Here is a 17377-nt window from a genome sequence, read left to right on the forward strand (position 1 = left end):
TCAGTTTTATACATGAAATGTACAGCGTGAAAAAATAAGTAATCTGAAGATTACTACAGACACCATATTCAATATCAAACAGGAAGAAAAAGCAAGACTGTTAAGAAGTAACCAAAACATTATCATGAGTCCTCCCACATTAATCTAGTCACGAGATCGACATTTAAATACATACCTTGACAGAGTCCACAGAAACATCGACTGTGCTGCAGTGTGAGATCAACCTCCTCATTATTCACAATAACTCCCGAAATATTATAATGTACAGGTGACGTACATATTTAATTCAGCAAACTCTAACACAAAATGCACACAATAATCAATTATACAATCTTATTGCTCAAAAGAGCTGAAGTGTGATGATCATATATATTTACACTTTAAAAAAAAAATTACAAACAGCCACTGATAAAAAGTTAATGAAGTATGTATCGCATTCTGAATTATGGTTCTGGCCTCCAGACAGAAAATAACACGCTTCAAAAGTTCAAGATTGTGGTTGTACAAATGTCTTTTTGTTGAGATTTGAAAGATCTGGGGAACTAATGGCTAAAGGTCTCTACAAAGTACTTAGAATTCTAGGGAATGCTATTTGATGTCTGAATCAGATCAGGTAGAGGAGCCTTCAGTACTGTATTTTGAAACAAAGAGAATTCTGGCAGTTTTCACTCGCTAAGTAAATCTGTTAATCTTCACCATGCATCGTTGGGCGAGACTGAATAGAGGCCAAATCCTTCCCCCACTGGCTACACTCACATGTCTTCCAGCAGTTATTTACAGAGATAGGGAAACTCCGGAGGAGGTTCATCCCAGGCCATCCTCACATAATCGCTGAGTGGCCATATTGAAAGGATCGCCAAAGGCCTACTCAAAACCTCAGGTTGCCGTTGAATGCCTGTTCGGTAATTTAATGATCTGATGCTAGGATATTAAGTTTTGTGCCTTCATTTAAAAACACTCCTTTAAAGGGATGGTGTCGCCTTGTTGCAAAGCTGCCAAGTTTAATCACAAGAGGTCGCAACTGCATGAACAGCAACACAGGATGTAATTCCATTCCTAATGTATCTGGTGCCATGAATTTGCTCATTTTAATAAGATAAAACATCATTAGGTTCAGCATCTAATTAGGAAGAAAACTTGGCTGAAGAGCTTCCACATTGGAGATTGTAACAAGTCTGCTTGAGAACTCCCTCATGCGGCAACACTACCCCTTTAATGGAGCAAAAACAAAAAAACTGAAATTAAGTTAAGTGGGTAATGTACTCTTCTTAAAGAGTGCAAACACAATAGAGTCTTCTGTAGTGCCTGCTGGTTTTCTACAAGTTTAGAATATCTGTGGCATAAATTTAAGTGGGGTCCATTAGATTGTGTGGGACTGTGCACAACCCACCACTGCACTATCCAACTACAGCATCAAACCTCCATTCAACTGAAACGATGACAAAAGGGCAGTATTGAAAAAGAAATCAACAACTGACTCCCGATCCCACCACAGCATTTTCACCATGTTTGTGAGTAACTGGTGAGGTTACAAGCTATAATGACTGTCGCTCTGCTATTGCCTTTAAAAAACTGCAGACTTGATAAGATTTTTTTTTACACTTTACTGAAACAAACTTTCACAGAAATGGGGAGACACAATGGGAGTAATCCATAATGTCATGCCTGGGTAGTAACCTGCCAACAGTCCTTGTATGAGCTGTCCAACATTGGTCCCATTTATTTCAATAGAATGAGAATCGGGAAAGTTATACAAAGGCTGATGGATCCTCTTTGCCAAGTGAGCATCCAGGTGGTGATATTGAGAATGACCCCTTCTGGCGTTTAGAACTTTACATATTCCTGCTACATACAACTGCTCCAACACTGGCAGTGGGCAGATACATTTCCCAATGCGATATTAAACCACCATATAGACTTGGACAATCCTAGCCAGGGTGGCGGTAAAGCTGCTATAATTAGCCTCAGCACCCATAAACTAGCAAGGGGGAGATCAACAGCAGAGGGTGGGGGAAATCAGCCAAGGTTCCCACTCATGATTGTTAAGGACTTCCTCTTGGATATCTGGTGAAGACAGGGTGGATAACACCACCACCCCCCGCTTCACCTACTGACATAATCGGACTGATGCCACCCTTCCCCGCCCACCTCCACCCCGCCCATGCTCAACTAGAGCTGATGACATTTACAGCATGGGTTCGCAATGGACAGTCACATGGATGAGGTAGTGGAGTGCTGGCAATATGCACGGAAAGTTTCCCAGCATGAACCAATGATAGCAGGAGTAGGCCACTCAGCCCATCGAGCCTGCTCTGCCATTCAATGATCATGCACTTCAATGCCTTTTTCCCACACTATCCTCACATCCCTTTGTCATTGGTGTTTAGAAATCTGTCAATCTCTGCTTTAAACATACTCAATGACTCAGCTTCCACAGCCCTCTGTGATAGAGAATTCCAAAGATTCACAACCATCTGAGTAAAGAAAATTCTCCTAATCTCTGTCCTAAGTGTCTGTCCCCCTTACTTTGAAAGTGTAGGGAAGACACCAATCCCTAGGGAAGACATCAATCCCTATGGTAGAGGCTCCAAGCATATACACCTGGTTCATTAGAGCCTGATCGATATTTCTTCTCTCTCCAAGATTATCAATGCTCAGAGTAGCAACAAAATATCAGGACTAGGCATTATTCGCCTTGGGGTACATCTTGACTTTGTGAAATAGTGTTCGACAGGCAATAAGTCGGCAGTTCATTTTTCATCACTGTTCATTTCTATTTCCAATTAAATTCAAAACAATTGGGAGATGTAAAATGGTTGACAATCATTTTTACATTGTCCCACAAAGCTAAGATCATCCCCCTTGTGTTCTCTAGGCTGGTAAACTACGTCAGCAGCCTTAAGCTATCTATTCACCGGGAATGGAACAGGGATGTGAGCAGCTGCAGCAGCAGTTTTTCCCCCCACTATTTTTATTTCGTTCAGCATACTTTATCTGTTCACACAAGCTGCCAAGGCATTCCAGTGAAGACAGGGTGTGGGAACCAGTGCCTTCCCGGACATATTATAACAATGATCCCAAACATCATGTTATCCTGACTGAACACTGGCCCCAGCTGCTTGAGCAAGTTCATCCAAGGTTCAGAAAATATCCAAGACGAGTTCAAGTCGCACATTTCACTAATTAACAATTTCAATGGTCTGGCATGGAATTTGTAAGTCCTGCAACCATGCTGGATCAAATGATATGTCAAAGGTTAATGGCGGGAGTTATGGAATCATGGAACGTTGCAACAGAGGGGGAGGACACCGGTTTATGGTATCTGACACCAGCAGGGTCTGAATTGTTTATCAAGGCTGTGGAATCTATTAACTATTAACTCAGAGTGCTTTCCATTTGAAATTGGCTCAAGCAAAGCTGCAGTGACTGTGCTACACTGAGGAAACAGAAAGCTGTGCTACACACCTTATGGATAAGATTACAAGTCTAAAAGCCATGGGACCACAACCAATTGGAAAAATATAAGTTCGCTATAGCTCCCCATCGCCCCACCCCTTTGTCAAGGCACCAATGGAAGGGTCTTGCTGGCTCACTTCTAATACAGACACATTTCCATTATTTGCTGCTTTCTTAGAGACAGCAACAACAACTTACACATTTAATGTAGTAAAAAAGTCTCAAGGTGCTGCACTGGAGCATAATCAGAAAAAATTCGACACCGAGCCACATAAAGAGATATTAGGATAGATGACCAAAGCTTGGTCATAGAGGTAGGTTTTAAAGGGGTGCTTTTTAAAGGAGGGGAAGAGAGATGGAGAGATTTAGGATACGAATTCCAGAGCTGAGGACCTCGACAGCTGAAGGCACAACTGCCAGTTTTGGGTGGAAGAAAATCAGGAATACTCACGAGACCAGAATTGGAAGAATGTAGAGATCTGGGAGGGTTGTAGGAGGTGGGGAAAGGCGAGGGATTTGAACACAAGGATGGCATTTGGATATTGTATGTTAGAGTGGACAGGAGAGGAACTTTATACCAGGAACAGCTTCAGTCGCAAAAGTGTCACAGTCCAGGATTTAATACAACTCGGGAAATCAATGGCTTATTATGAGACCATGTGGCCAGATTTATATTTCACAAATATGGACTGTCCTGATACCTCACAAGTGCCAAAGTACAAGTCATGAAGTCTTTAAAATTGGAAATTAATTAGGGTAAGCTTAATGTTGCAGGGTGTTTTGTGCATGGGCCTAGCATGTTTGTGCCTTTCAAATTGTCAAAAAATGTGTTGCAATATGAGAAATCTGGTACAAGTCCAGGGACATCCCAGAAACTGTGGGACCATTTGGATGTCCAACCACAAAAGCTAACGACATCAAACAAGCAAAGTGCACCAGGACTATATTCTGGAACTAAACCTATCGTACAATGGACTCAATTATCACACATCAAAATATTAGAAAAGGCAGGTTTGGAGCATGGATAGATTTAAGCCAATCCATGAATGGATGTCTTGGCACCTTGTCAGTATTATGATAGAGGGTTTCCAAAGAAAATTGAGAATGCCAAAATCTTTAGATAGATTGGCTGCATTGCAGGCTGTGAATATCACTGAAAGCAGCAACTGCTGCCACCGCCTGTCTTTTCAATCGATAGAATGAAATCAATGGGAAGAATCTGATTTCTTACACGGGGAGCAACAAGTCATCACGCAGCCCACCACAGACACAGCTCGTCACATTTATGGCTGCAGAACCACCTTATGCTCTGCCCCACTTACAGCCGAGCCATTTGAGATGACCTTCAGGCAAGTCGAACATTGTAATTCTGTTTTAAGTATCGGAGTGACTAAGAACACAGTGACAGTGATCAGATGTTGAACTAATGGCTATAAAATCCGGGAGATTTATTAGGGGTAGTTAACATTGCTTTGTCCCAGCTATCATTGTTGCACTCGATCTCTTCCAACACAGCAACTGATCTACTGGCTCCTCCTCGCTTGTAATGAGAAAGCTGAGACATTGGGAAGATATGTATGGCTGTTTTAAAATTAGTTCTCTCATTTTTATTTGGTTAAACCTTCCAATAGAATGGAATGCATATCATTAATAAAGCAAAAGTGGCGAGGAAGGGGAAAAACACCACTGTACTAGCTACTTTTCTTAAACTTTCAGTATAAAATATCGATGCACTACATTGGCAAAATGGTAAACATTATAAAGAGCTTTACAATTATGCTGCTGCAGCAGAGGACATCTCCCCAATTGGTGGGTTTCGTTATCCATGAGGCACTCTGGCTCTCCCCTGAATCCTTCTGCACTGAGCCGGATGTGTCTTTTTAAAAATAAAAACTCAATCCGGGTTCCCAAAATCCATGATCCCATTCCTTCCCTGAACCAGAGCAGAGCAGGACTTTCCCTATGCCGGCTTGTAACATTCCACTGACTCCATTGGAATTCCCAGGGTCAACCAATTAGAATAAAGTGGCTGGCACCCACACCGGGAGCTGCGTAGCTGGGGCATCCACTGAGGCGGGGGGGGGGGGGGGGGGGGGGGCGGGGGGTGGGGGTCGGAGACTGGATCATTGTCCTGCAAACTGCGCCCAATTACTGGCAAGTTCAGCTGAAAGCCTGTTGGAGGAAGAGAGTCAGCCCATTTCTAGGCAGCTGACATTCGTTAGATGTTCTAATGCTTCATGACTGGCTTCCCTAAAAAAAACAGCCTTTCCACAGTCACTGGGCCTCACTTCTGTCACTTGGCAGTACTAAGTGCCTGCTATATGCAAGCACAAAGTACACTGGGGGCTTTCGGAGTTGGAATTGGTGGGAGTTTCACTGGACTGCACTGTCCTGACTTCTTGACATCAGTGGCAAAGGGAGAAGTCGCAGGAACTGTCCACCCTTGCCCCACCCTTCTCCGAAACACTGGCTCAGGCACAATGGGAGGATGACTCGACATAAACAGATCCCGCCCCAATTTCCGAACTCACTGCAGCTTAAAGCCCAAGGAAATTTGGGGCCCCCATTTCTGAAGTTTAGCTTTGTGTCATTGTCATATGTGTTTCTGGAACTAACAGGGTCGATAAAATGGATAGGCAATAGACGATAGAATCGTGATTAAAAATAGTAACCAACATTGTAAACAGGTAGAAGAGATAATTTGGCTAATGGTGTGGTATATTAAAAAACACACATGACAGAAAAATCCAGTCTCTTTCCTTTTGGCCAACAACTAAGGAAATCACATTCATCATTTCATCCATTTTATAAATGGTGGCTGTTCATTTTAGCTGGACACAGCCAGATATAAAAAGTATGACACTTTCAAGTTTTTATTTTATATACTTCTATTTCTATGAAGTATGTCTCACTCAATTAATCTTTTTAATTATTGCTTTTGTTCCTTTACGATGAAAGGCTTCTTCATCCAAAAACCAAATTGCCCAGATCTGCCAAGTCATTTGATAGTGTGTGAGTGACAATGAGTGTTTGCCAACTTGTTCTTGGAAATGGGAATCACACTGGCTCAAAGACAGCCCCAGCACATCTAATATCAAGAACTGTAAACTAAACCATCTGTGTTTTGTGTCGCCACAATGCTACCATTTGAGTAAAAATGACTGTCGAATATAAACAGTCTTCACTGCTGAATGCCGACTGCTTTATTTCATTTTTTCCTCCCTGGCTCATTCTGCAAGACATTGGAGAGCACTTAATGGAGACAAAAGGAAGACAGCAATGTACTTCAATGAAAGCAATAGGTAGAGATGTCCAAATATGCCTAGAGGGAGAATGTGTCAGGTTATCCAAAGCCGTTAAATGTCCTTTTATTGTGAACGTCTGAATAAATTTGAATAGGTTAAAGAGTTATAATGATTGTCCATTATGTCGGTATATTTATCCAACACAAGATTTGGCAAGGGTGGTTTGTCCTTTACTAAATTTATTTTTTTAGATTTCCGTTGCAGTGATCTCCTCAAATCGAATGTCTTTGTTTCGTACTTCAAGGCCATCGAATTCCCTGGATTCCAGTTCAAGACTGAGTTGCCTCATATCTCTTTCCAGCTCTCGATTCCTCCTGTACATTTGGATGTAGTTGTGCTGGAGCTGTTTCTGGTATCGAATCACTTTCTCTTTCTCTCCTTGCCAGGTGCGCCGCTCCACCTCAAAGTTCTCCAACTGATTCTCGCACCTCTTCCTTTCGTACATGAGTTCAGCCCTCAGTTTTTCGACCTGCTGTCTCAGGGCCTGTTGGTTGTCTGCATTTTGCCGTTGAACTTTGGCTTCATCACTCTCGTACATCAGGAAGGGGTCCTCCCGCTCCAGGCATGGACCAATTGCGGGTCTTGTGTTGCCCAAGGCTTCTCTTAAGCCAGTGGTCTCCTGCTCCAACTTGCCCACCTTCTCTCTCAGAAGTTCAGCTTCATTCTTCTTCCGTTGAAGTTCATTCTCACAGACCTCCAGCTCCAAGGTTTTTGTGTGGACTGAATCTCGGAACTCATGAATCTCATCCTCGTGATCTTGGAGATCGGCCCGTATTTCCCGGAGCTGGGCTTTCAGGGAGACTATTTCATTTCCCTTCATGGATAGCTCAGCCTGGGAGTCCTTCAGCTGCTGCTTCAGCAGAGAAATCTCTCCTGACTTTTGGCAAACCTAAAGAATGAATGCAACAACAGGAAAAGAGATCAGTTAAGTAAAGTGCTGTTTTTCAACTCCACTGGACTTTGCTGTGTGTGGTACTGATCTTTTTCCTCTTTAATTTTAAAATCTGGGTGAAGAGCCAAGGTCCATGGTCCAGGAACAGACCAAGGTTGAAGAAGAGGAGCATGAAGTAATGTTTACCTCATGCCAAGTTTGGGTTATGAAGCTTGTAGATTGCAGAAAGAAGGAAAGACTGCATTCTACAGAATAAAGACTAAATCAGTGTGGAAGAGTTACAGGATAAAATGGGAAAACTTTAGATGAAGAGTTGGAGAATTAAAGAATGCTGGCAAGTAGGGAAGAAGAGAAGGTTAACAACAAGACAGAAGGCCAGTTACCAAGAAAGGGAGAGATTAACAAAGCATCTTTACAGGCACATCAGGGCACTGGGTCGTCTTGGCAGGATTTGAGAGAAGACTGGTTATACAGCCAGAGACACTTAAACATGTTAACTTTTTTTTTTAAACTTTGCATTTATATAGTGCCTTTCACGACCACCGGGACATCCCAAAGAGCCTTACAGCCAAATGTTTAAAAATAAGGGGTCACCCACTTAAGACAGAGATGAGGAGAAATTTTTTCTCTCAGAGGCCCGTGGGTCTTCGGAATTCTCTTCCTGAAAAGGCAGTGGAAGCAGAGTCTTTGGATATTTTAAGGCAGAGGTAGATAGATTCTTGATAAGCAAGGGGGTGAAAGGTTATCGGGGGTAGGTGTAAATGTGGAGTAATCAGTTCAGCCGTGAACTTAATGGAATGACGGAGCAGGCTCGAGGGGTCAAGTGGCCTACTCCTGCACCTAATTCGTATGAAGTACTTTTTGTATTCTAGTCACTGTTGTAATGTAGGAAACACAGCAGCCAATTTACACACAGCAAACTCCCACAAAATAGCAATGTGATAATGACCAGATAATCTGTCTGTTTGTTAATTGAGGGATAAATATTGGCCAGGATGCTAGGGATATCTCCCCTGCTCCTCTTTGAAATTTTGCCATGGGATCTTTTACATCTACCCGAGCAGATGGGGCCTTGGTTTAACGTCTCATCCGAAAGACGGCACCACTGACGGTGCTGCACTCGCTCAGTACTGCACTGGAGTGTCAGCCTAGATTTTTATGCTCAAGTCCTGAAATGGGTCTTGAACCTGGAACCTTGGGTCTCAGAGATTTACATCACATATTGTTAATTGTTAATGTGGACTGTTTTGCTCAATTTTGTTTGTAATTCCACAACATTCATGAGTTATTCCCTCTCCTAAAAACAAACACCAACCTCGGCTTGCAGAATAGCCTTTCCCCTTTAAGCTTCTAACTAAAGATGGCAGAAAATTCCTGTGACTTTTTCTTCTGACTGTTCTCTCAACTTCTTCACTGACACTTCTTTAAATTTAAAAACTCTGCTGCTGTAGCCTCTTGTTTAGAAAGCCTAGAGCTTAAAGTACACAATAATTTGACAATTTTGGATTAATGGGGTTTAACATAATCCTGGTTTTCAGTGGCACAGTTGTGGTTGCATGTACCGACAACATATCAGAGCTCCCGCCTCCCATTTTGGATCAAAGGCACAGCTGGAGTTCAGGGAGTGGGGAACAGAGATGATGATTGCGACATGGGGAACTAGAAGTGACCTCAGTTGTATATTTCCATGCTTTATAAATTCTCCTTCATTAGGTCTTTCCACACAAGACATCATCCAATCGAAGCAACAGGCGGGCGGGCTCCACCCACACAATGACTGCTTCAACGTTATTTCGCTTGGAGCCTTACTTAGTGTCCACCATAAGGTGTGTCAGTAGGTTTTATGAAAGAAAGAAACTGAAAAAAAGAGACATGAAAAGAGAGAAAACATGTTGAGAAGAATGAGAGGTAATCTCATCAAAATGTATAAAATTCTTTGTGGGCTTGACAGGGTAATGGCTGTTTCCCCTGGCTGAAGAGTCTGGAACACGAGGGCACAGTCTCAGGATAAGGGGTCGGCCGTTTAAGACTGCGATGAGGAGAAATTAATACACTCAAAGGCTTGTGAATCTTTGGAATTCTCTACCCCAAAGGACTGTGGATGAGTATATCCAAAGTTGGGATAAATAGATTATTGGGTACTAAGGGAATCAAAGGATACGGGGATCAGGTGGGAAAGTAGAGTTGAGTAGATCAGCCATGACCTTGTTGAGTGGCAGAGCAGGCGTGAGGGGCCGAATGGCCTACTCCTGCTCTTATTTCTTATGTTTTTAAAGAGAAAGAAAGAGTAAGAAGAAAAGCAGGAAGGCTGAGGAAAACCGATACTGAGCACTTTAAAATCAAGAGACCACCTTGGCTTCCCCATTGACCCCTCATGGGCGAGCAACCCACCTGTATGAACAGGTGGCAGGGAGGCTGCTTAAATATGCAAATAAGGTTTTTAAGCTAGTCGTCGGATCTAGGGTCCCAAATTGCAGTTTCCAGGTTAAAAGAGGAATAACTTTTAACATTGCCCAATTATACTAAGCACTGAGCATTCTAGCCAGCAGCTCCTTTAAAGGTATCGCTGGAGGCCATGCACAAAATAGCAGAGAAAGTATTCGATTTTTGTTTTGATGCTCCTGGGTCTTCCCCACTGCCCACAACCCCCACCCACTCCAAACCCCACCCACCACCCCCCCCCCACCCCCCAGCGAGAAGAACTCCAGCCCTTTTGAAGCCCCCAGCGGGATTGCCTCCCCCTTAGCGTGGGCGATGGCCATTTCCCATCTTCCCAGAAACTGGCGAGATGCAGCGGCACTCCCACTTGCCGCCTGCGCTAACGAGCACTGGAACCTCCAAATAGCTCGGGGCCTCAGGATGGCACCAGTCTGGCACAATGGATGCTCCACCTACTTCACGCAGTCGCCCCCTTGGCATGGGCAAATTGCCAGGGGTGGACAGGGACCACAGGACCATGTCCCTGCACCTTAACTAACCACCATTGTAACCAGGCAGGTTTGGTAAATGAAGCTATCTTTGTTGTTTGCAAGAGGCAGAGAATATATTGCCTTTAAATAATGACGATTGCAATCAACTCTAGCTGACTTTTGCCTGGCTCAAACTAAATGCAATCTTGAGGGTGAACAAGATTGGGAGTCCTACCAGATAAAAGAAAAGTCAACCCTTTGGAGGTTTCCAAAACCAAGTGACCTACCTCCCATTTGGTTTCCTCCAGTCTTGGTCCGAGCTCCGTTTGCTCTTTCTCAATCAAGGCACACTTCTTCTCCAATACTTCGCGTTCCTGTAGCAACTGGGCAAAGTCCTCCTGGAGTTTCTTCTTCTCCTGCTGGAGTTGGAAGACCTGGAGCTGGAGAACCTGCTGCATGCGCTGTGCCTTCTGCGAGTTCTGTTTCAGCTTGCTGGCACAGTTCTGCCTTAGCTCTTCCATCTCCTGCTCGCAGCGCCTTTGCTTCTCCTCATAGATCTGGCAGAGGGCAGCTTCGTTCTCATCCAGGCTCTCCCGCAGCTGCTGGAGCTCGGCCTCCCTCTCCCGCAGCTTCTCCTCCAGTTCCCGGATGACAAGCTCGTGGCCAGAGACGGGCGAGCGGTCACACGAGCCGCTGTCGGAGAGCGGGTGGCCCCGCCCATTCAGCGAAGCCGTGCTCTTGCTGGAGGAGGAGCGGCCGCTGTCAGAGTTCGACAGCCCGTTCAGTCCCGTCATGCCCCTTTCATGGAAAGCATGCTGCCCACCTGCGTCCAGGTTGATGTGCCCGGTGGAGGAGCTGACCGGGTCCGGGTGATGGCCACAGCCTGTGCTGTACGTCGGGAGGCTGGACAAGGAGTTTCTCCCGGAGTCCGACATGGTGCCAGAGTGCGCGCTGTTCCTGCAGTTATAGCCTTGCAAAGAATTGCGCATCTCGACGCAGTTAACGGAGCCCACTGAATTTCCATTGAACAAGATATTCAGACTCCCTTGACTGTCCGACAGTCCATTAGCAGGACGAGGAACAAGGTACTGGACAGAATTCCTGTTCTTGGGCATAACGGGCTTGAATGCTGTCGGTCTGATCAAGTTCTTTTCAATGTTCTGAAACACAATCAAATATTAATCAGAAAAGCGTTCCAGAAAGAGAGAGAGAGTAAAAAATACCTCAGTCATTTAAAGGGGACCTTCATTAAATTTAAACGGGCAGCTGATATTTTGATTTATTCGAGGAAGGGTGAAGAATCATTGACGACTGATGTCAGGCACAGTGGATGTGACTCTGCACTGAAAGTTTACACATCCTGGTGATGAATGGTTACAGAACCTTGGGGAAAAAAGGTTAGCCAGATCCACTTTAATACTTAAAGTGCCCATCCTGCACAGCCCTATAAAACACTGCCAGGCTCCAGGGGCAGGCAATAAAAAGGAACCCATTGATCAAATATTTAAACCTGGCAATGGTACTTTAAAATCTGACTGAATTCAGTACAGTAGAGCACTTTGTTGCACACACTCTTCATTTGGAATCACATCAAAATGGGCAACAGTAAAGTGCCTGGGAAGAAAGCCTCAAGATACTTTCTTCAATCTCATCAGTTACATCCTTTGTACTAATCACCTGACCCATCTACAGCATAGCAGGCCCATGCAAACCTCACCTTGAGGTTTAACCCCCAGGACCCTGGAAACAAAGGGAGCTGGTCCACACGCATTCAGACTGAAGGACTCGGAGCCACCTAACTGCATAGGATTCTATTGCTGGAAAGTGGGATTAGAATGGGTGGCTAGTTTTTTTCAGCTGGTGCAGACACGATGGGCTGAATGACCTCTTTCTGTGCAATAACTTTTCTATGGTTCTTGAGCAGCACATAGTGCTGTTTGCTCCTCTCCAGATAGGGGGCAGTGAATATAGGCAATGGAAAAGCACTGTTGATCTCACCTTGAACCTGTTCAGGTTACTGTAATTTGAAAACTAAAGTTCCTGTAGGTTTACTGAGGTATCTTAAAGCCCAAGTGGTCAAGAACCCTCCATACTGCAGCAGGTGCTGTTTGAAAAGTGCCCTTCCATTTCCATGAGGAGACCATCGCGTTGTGTTAAATTGGTCAACCTTCCATTGCAGGATAGGCTCACCCTGCACTGGACATTTCACATTAGCGACACCCACTTTATCACAAAGCAGGTTTACCACTCACAACAGAGAACATTCTGTGTGACCTGACTCACTTGGCACCACTATGTGAGTGGGTGAGTGCAAATACAGTTTGGAGGGGAAGATTAGATGATGATAATACAAGATTCACAGAAAGCAGCCAGCCTGGCTGATAAAAGACAATAGTAAACAGTTAGTCACATCTGCAAGCCCTGGACAAAGTTACTGGGGAGTAAGAGCATTGAAAATTGATTTTTATTCTCTCACTGAGTGATAATTACAATCAGCTTTTCTATGATTTAATAAACTCTGGGGAAGGAGGGGGGATTGGGCTCCAGTATTACCCAGATTGTTGCTTGAAGCCTCCACACCCAACTTCTACTCGACAAATGTCCTGTTAGAATGGATTTCTTAATGGAAAACCATGTTTTACAAATTAGGTTGAGTTTTTTGATGAAGGAACAGAGAGGGTCGATGAGGGTAATGTGGTTGATGTGATGTACATGGACTTCCAAAAGGAGTTTGATAAAGTGCCGCATAACAGGCTTGTCAGCAAAGTTGAAGCCCAAGGAATAAACGAGACGGTAGCAGCATGGATACGAAATTGGCTGAGTGACAGAAGACAGAGTAGTGGTAAACGATTGTTTTTTGGACTGGAGGAAGATATATAGTGAGGATCCCCAGGTTGAATAGTGGAGAGCGAGAATGATGCACATTCCGGAGGTTTTCTTGACCATTCTTGCGGACCAAGGTGACATTACTTTCTTAGGAGATCACGAGGCTGGGGACGGGTCCAGGATGGACTGGCTGTACACGGTCTGTGAAGAAATGGGCTAAATGGGACAAATGGCCTTTTATCATTCTGCACTTTCTTTGGGAAGGGGTTCCTCAATGAGGCATTAAGTAAAGTACCAACCGTCATGGTACTTAACAATGTAGATAAGTAAGGCCTCTGGGTCAGTGCTAAGGGAGCTGATCTGAACCAGTGCTGTAACTGCAGTATCACCTGGATACAGCATTCTCCTGGGTTTGGGATGGGGGAACATTACCCTGGCTTCTTTTCTGCATCAGCCTCCAGTGACTGCTAAATGGAATACTGGATATTGGTCCGGGGCTGAATACAGCTCATCTGTGACACCCTAGCCTTCTAACAATCTTGAATAATTTCTCACACTCAGCAAGTCAGGCCCCAGGTTCCCAGTTCTGCTGAACGGTCACTGACCTGAAAATAAAAGCTCATGGTGTAGGGGGTAACATATTGGCATGAATAGAAGATTGGCTAGCTAACAGGTAACAGAGAGTAGGCTTAAATGGGTCATTTTCTGGTTGGCAAGTTGTAACGAGTTGTGTGCCACAGAGATCTGTGCAGGGGCCTCAACTTTTTACAATTTATATAAATGACTTAGATGAAGGGACCGAAGGTATGGTTGCTAAATTTGCAGTTAGGCAGGAAAATAAGTTATGAAGAGGACATAAGGAGGCTACAAAGGGATATAGATAGGTTAAGTGAGTGGGCAAAGACCTGGCAAATGGAGTATAATGTGGGAAAATGTCAAATTGTCCACTTTGGCAGGAAGAATAAAAAAGAAGCATATTATCTAAATGGTGAGAGATTGCAGAGCTCTGAGATGCAGAGGGATCTGGGGGTCCTAGTGCATGAATTGCAAAAGGTTAGTATGCAGGTACAGCATGTAATTAGGAAAGCTAATAGAATGTTATCATTTATTGCGAAGGGAGTTGAATACTAAAGTAAGGAGGTTCTGCTTCAGATATACAGGGCATTGGTGAGACCACATCTGGAGTACTGTGTACAGTGTTGGTCTCTTTATTTACGGAAGGATGTAAATGCATTGGAAGCAGACAAGTTTTACTAGATTAATACCTGGAATGGGCGGGTTGTCTTATGAGGAAAGATTGGACAGGCTAGGCTTGTATCCTCTGGAATTTAGAAGAGTAAGAGACAACTTGATTGAAACATATAAGATCCTGAGGGGTCTTGACAGGGTGGATGTGGAAAGGATGTTTCCTCTTGTGGGAGAATCTAGAACTAGGGATCACTGTTTAAAAATAAGGGGTCGCCCATTTAAGACATTGATGAGGAGAAATTTTTTCTCAGAGGGTCATGAGTTTTCGGAACTCTTCCTCAAAAGGCAGTGGAAGCAGAGTCTTTAAATATTTTTCAGGCAGATGTAGATAGATTCTTGATAAGCAAGGGTATGAAAGGTTATCAGGGGTAGGCGGGAATATGGAGTTGAGGTTATAATCAGATCAGCCACAATCTTATTGAATGGTGGAGCAGGCTCGAGGGGCCGATTGTCCTACTCCTGCTCCTAATTCGCATATTCGTATGTTAACTCCGTTTTTTTCTCCACAGACGCTGCCTGGCCCGCTGAGTATTTCCAGCATCTGCAGTATTCTGCTTTTACTTTAATAACTTCGTAATTCGCTTACAATTATGCTTTGAAACTGCAGTCTGACCCCCTTAATAAACCATCCAGTTAATTAAGCGAAGGCATTAATCTTCAATAAAGGTACCAGAAAAACCTCTTAGCCTTCATTTGCTGTCACTATTAGCGATTGTTAGAATACATGCTATTTTATTGGCACTACTATGTATTAAAAAAGCATGGCAGAGAGAGAGAGAGAGAAAGAGAGAAAGAAAGGAAAAAAGAGTGAGAAAGAACTTGATTCAATCTCAGGTTTTAGTTGATGCCTATAAACCACTAATGGAGCTTCATTCTTGTGGTTTAGAATGCCATCTGTAGTCGATTAAATTACAGTTGTTTACGCACTCAGTTCCTTATATAGTGCACTCTGAAGGAAATAAATAATTCAAAGCAGGAATTGTTGTTTCTTAGGAATGTTAGAAAGCACTCAGGGATCCAAAGTTGTTTTTGAAGCAGCACCTCTGAATGGAGCTGTTACTATTAAATTCCCCTTCTAAACATTGCTGGCACTTGCCAATTTTGATAAAACCCTCATGGGTATGATATTCCTTCATCTGCTATTATAATGGAGGTGTTAGCCCATTAATAATAAAACACTGGCCAGGGGAATTCCATGCAAACACTAGTGCCAGTTTGCCTCAGTTGTTGGCAGTGCTCTCACCCCTAAATCAGGAGAATGTGGATTCAGCCACCACTTCAGGACTTAGCACTGCACTGAAGTGGCAGTCTTGAGGAGGAATGTCGCATGGTCTGAAATGCATTATAACCCACAAGAGTGGAATATGGCAAGCTGTCATTACAACCATAAAATGGGATTACAGCCTTGAAGCTAACAGGTCAGAGGTGTCTGCTGTGTGTGTGCGTATATATTGGGATTGCCTCAGTGACAGCTCCTGTACACACAACATAAAGTTTTTGCAGCGCAGAAATGGGCCATTCGGCCCAACAGGTCTATGCGGTGTTTATGCTCCGCATTCCTCCTCCCACCCTACTTCATTTAACCCTACCAATGTATCCTTCTATTCCCTTCTCCATCCGCATACTTATCATGCACACGTGGCATAAGCAAGTCACTGGTGTCTGGTAGTTATGTGCTGGGATTGTTTCAGTCTCAGGGCTGTACCTGTGTCAGCTTCTATACAGATAAAGTACACTAGACAAAAGCTAGCAACTCATTCCTATCGTGTGCATGTCTGTGTGTGTGTGTTTGTGTGTGTATGTCTCTCTCAGGATTGTACTAGTACTATGGAAACATACAAACACAGATACAGGAGTAGGCCATGCAGCCTATTCTGCCATTCAATCAAATCACAGCTATCTATAACTCAACTCCATCTACCCACCTTCAATCCATATCACATGATACCCTCATCCAAGAAAAAATCTATCAATCTCAGTCTTGAAAATTTCAATTGTCTTGGTATGCACAGCCTTTTTGAGGCAGAGAATTCAGGTTACTGCTATCCTTGTTTGAAAAGTGCTTCCCAATTTCACTCTTAAATGGCCTGGCTCTAATTTTAAGGTTATACCCTCTTGTTCCAGATTCCCCTACCAGCGAATATAGTTTCTCTGTATCTAACCTATTTATTTATTTTATTTATTTAGAGATACAGCACTAAAACAGGCCCTATGGCCCACCGAGTCTGTGCTGCCCAACAACCACCCATTTATACTAACCCTACAATAATCCCATATTCCCTACCATCTACCTACACTAGGGGCAATTTACAACGGCCAATTTACCCATCACCTGCAAGTCTTTGGCTGTGGGAGGAAACTGGAGCTTGAACCCCTTTATTATTTTCAACATCTCCTCTCAATCTTCTAAACTCAATGGAATACAGGGCAAGTTCATGTAGCCTGCCCTCATAATTTAACCCTTAACGTCTTGGTAATTCTGCGTGGTATTCCCCCATTCCAAGACCAATATATCCTTTCTGAGGTGCAGTGCCTAAATACTCCAAATGGGGTCTGACCAAGACTCTATACAACTGAAGCATCACTTCCTCCCCTTTGTATTCCAGCCCCCTTGAGATAAAGGCCAACTTTCCATTTGCTGTGTTGATTACTTTTTGTGCCTATGCACTAGCTTTGAGTGATCTGTGTACATTGACCTCTAAATCCCTCTGATTAACTGCTATATATGTACAACACCCCCT

At 43.7% G+C, this 17377-nt stretch overlaps 1 protein-coding gene across 3 annotated transcripts in view; it reads right to left on the minus strand.

The window, feature by feature from the left end:
* lzts2a (leucine zipper, putative tumor suppressor 2a) overlaps positions 1-17377 on the minus strand; it is a 195959-nt gene continuing 178582 nt past the window's right edge. For all 3 annotated transcript variants that reach the window (XM_068053038.1, XM_068053039.1, XM_068053040.1), the window contains 2 exons: positions 10850-11722; positions 1-7650 (listed from right to left, as the gene is read on the minus strand). In XM_068053038.1, the coding sequence (XP_067909139.1) occupies positions 6949-7650; positions 10850-11722 (1575 nt within the window). In that variant the 3' untranslated portion in view covers positions 1-6948. The remainder of the gene's footprint in view (positions 7651-10849; positions 11723-17377) is intronic.

This window comes from Heterodontus francisci, chromosome 20 (assembly GCF_036365525.1).
Source record: "Heterodontus francisci isolate sHetFra1 chromosome 20, sHetFra1.hap1, whole genome shotgun sequence".
NCBI classification, from domain to species: Eukaryota; Metazoa; Chordata; class Chondrichthyes; order Heterodontiformes; family Heterodontidae; genus Heterodontus; species Heterodontus francisci.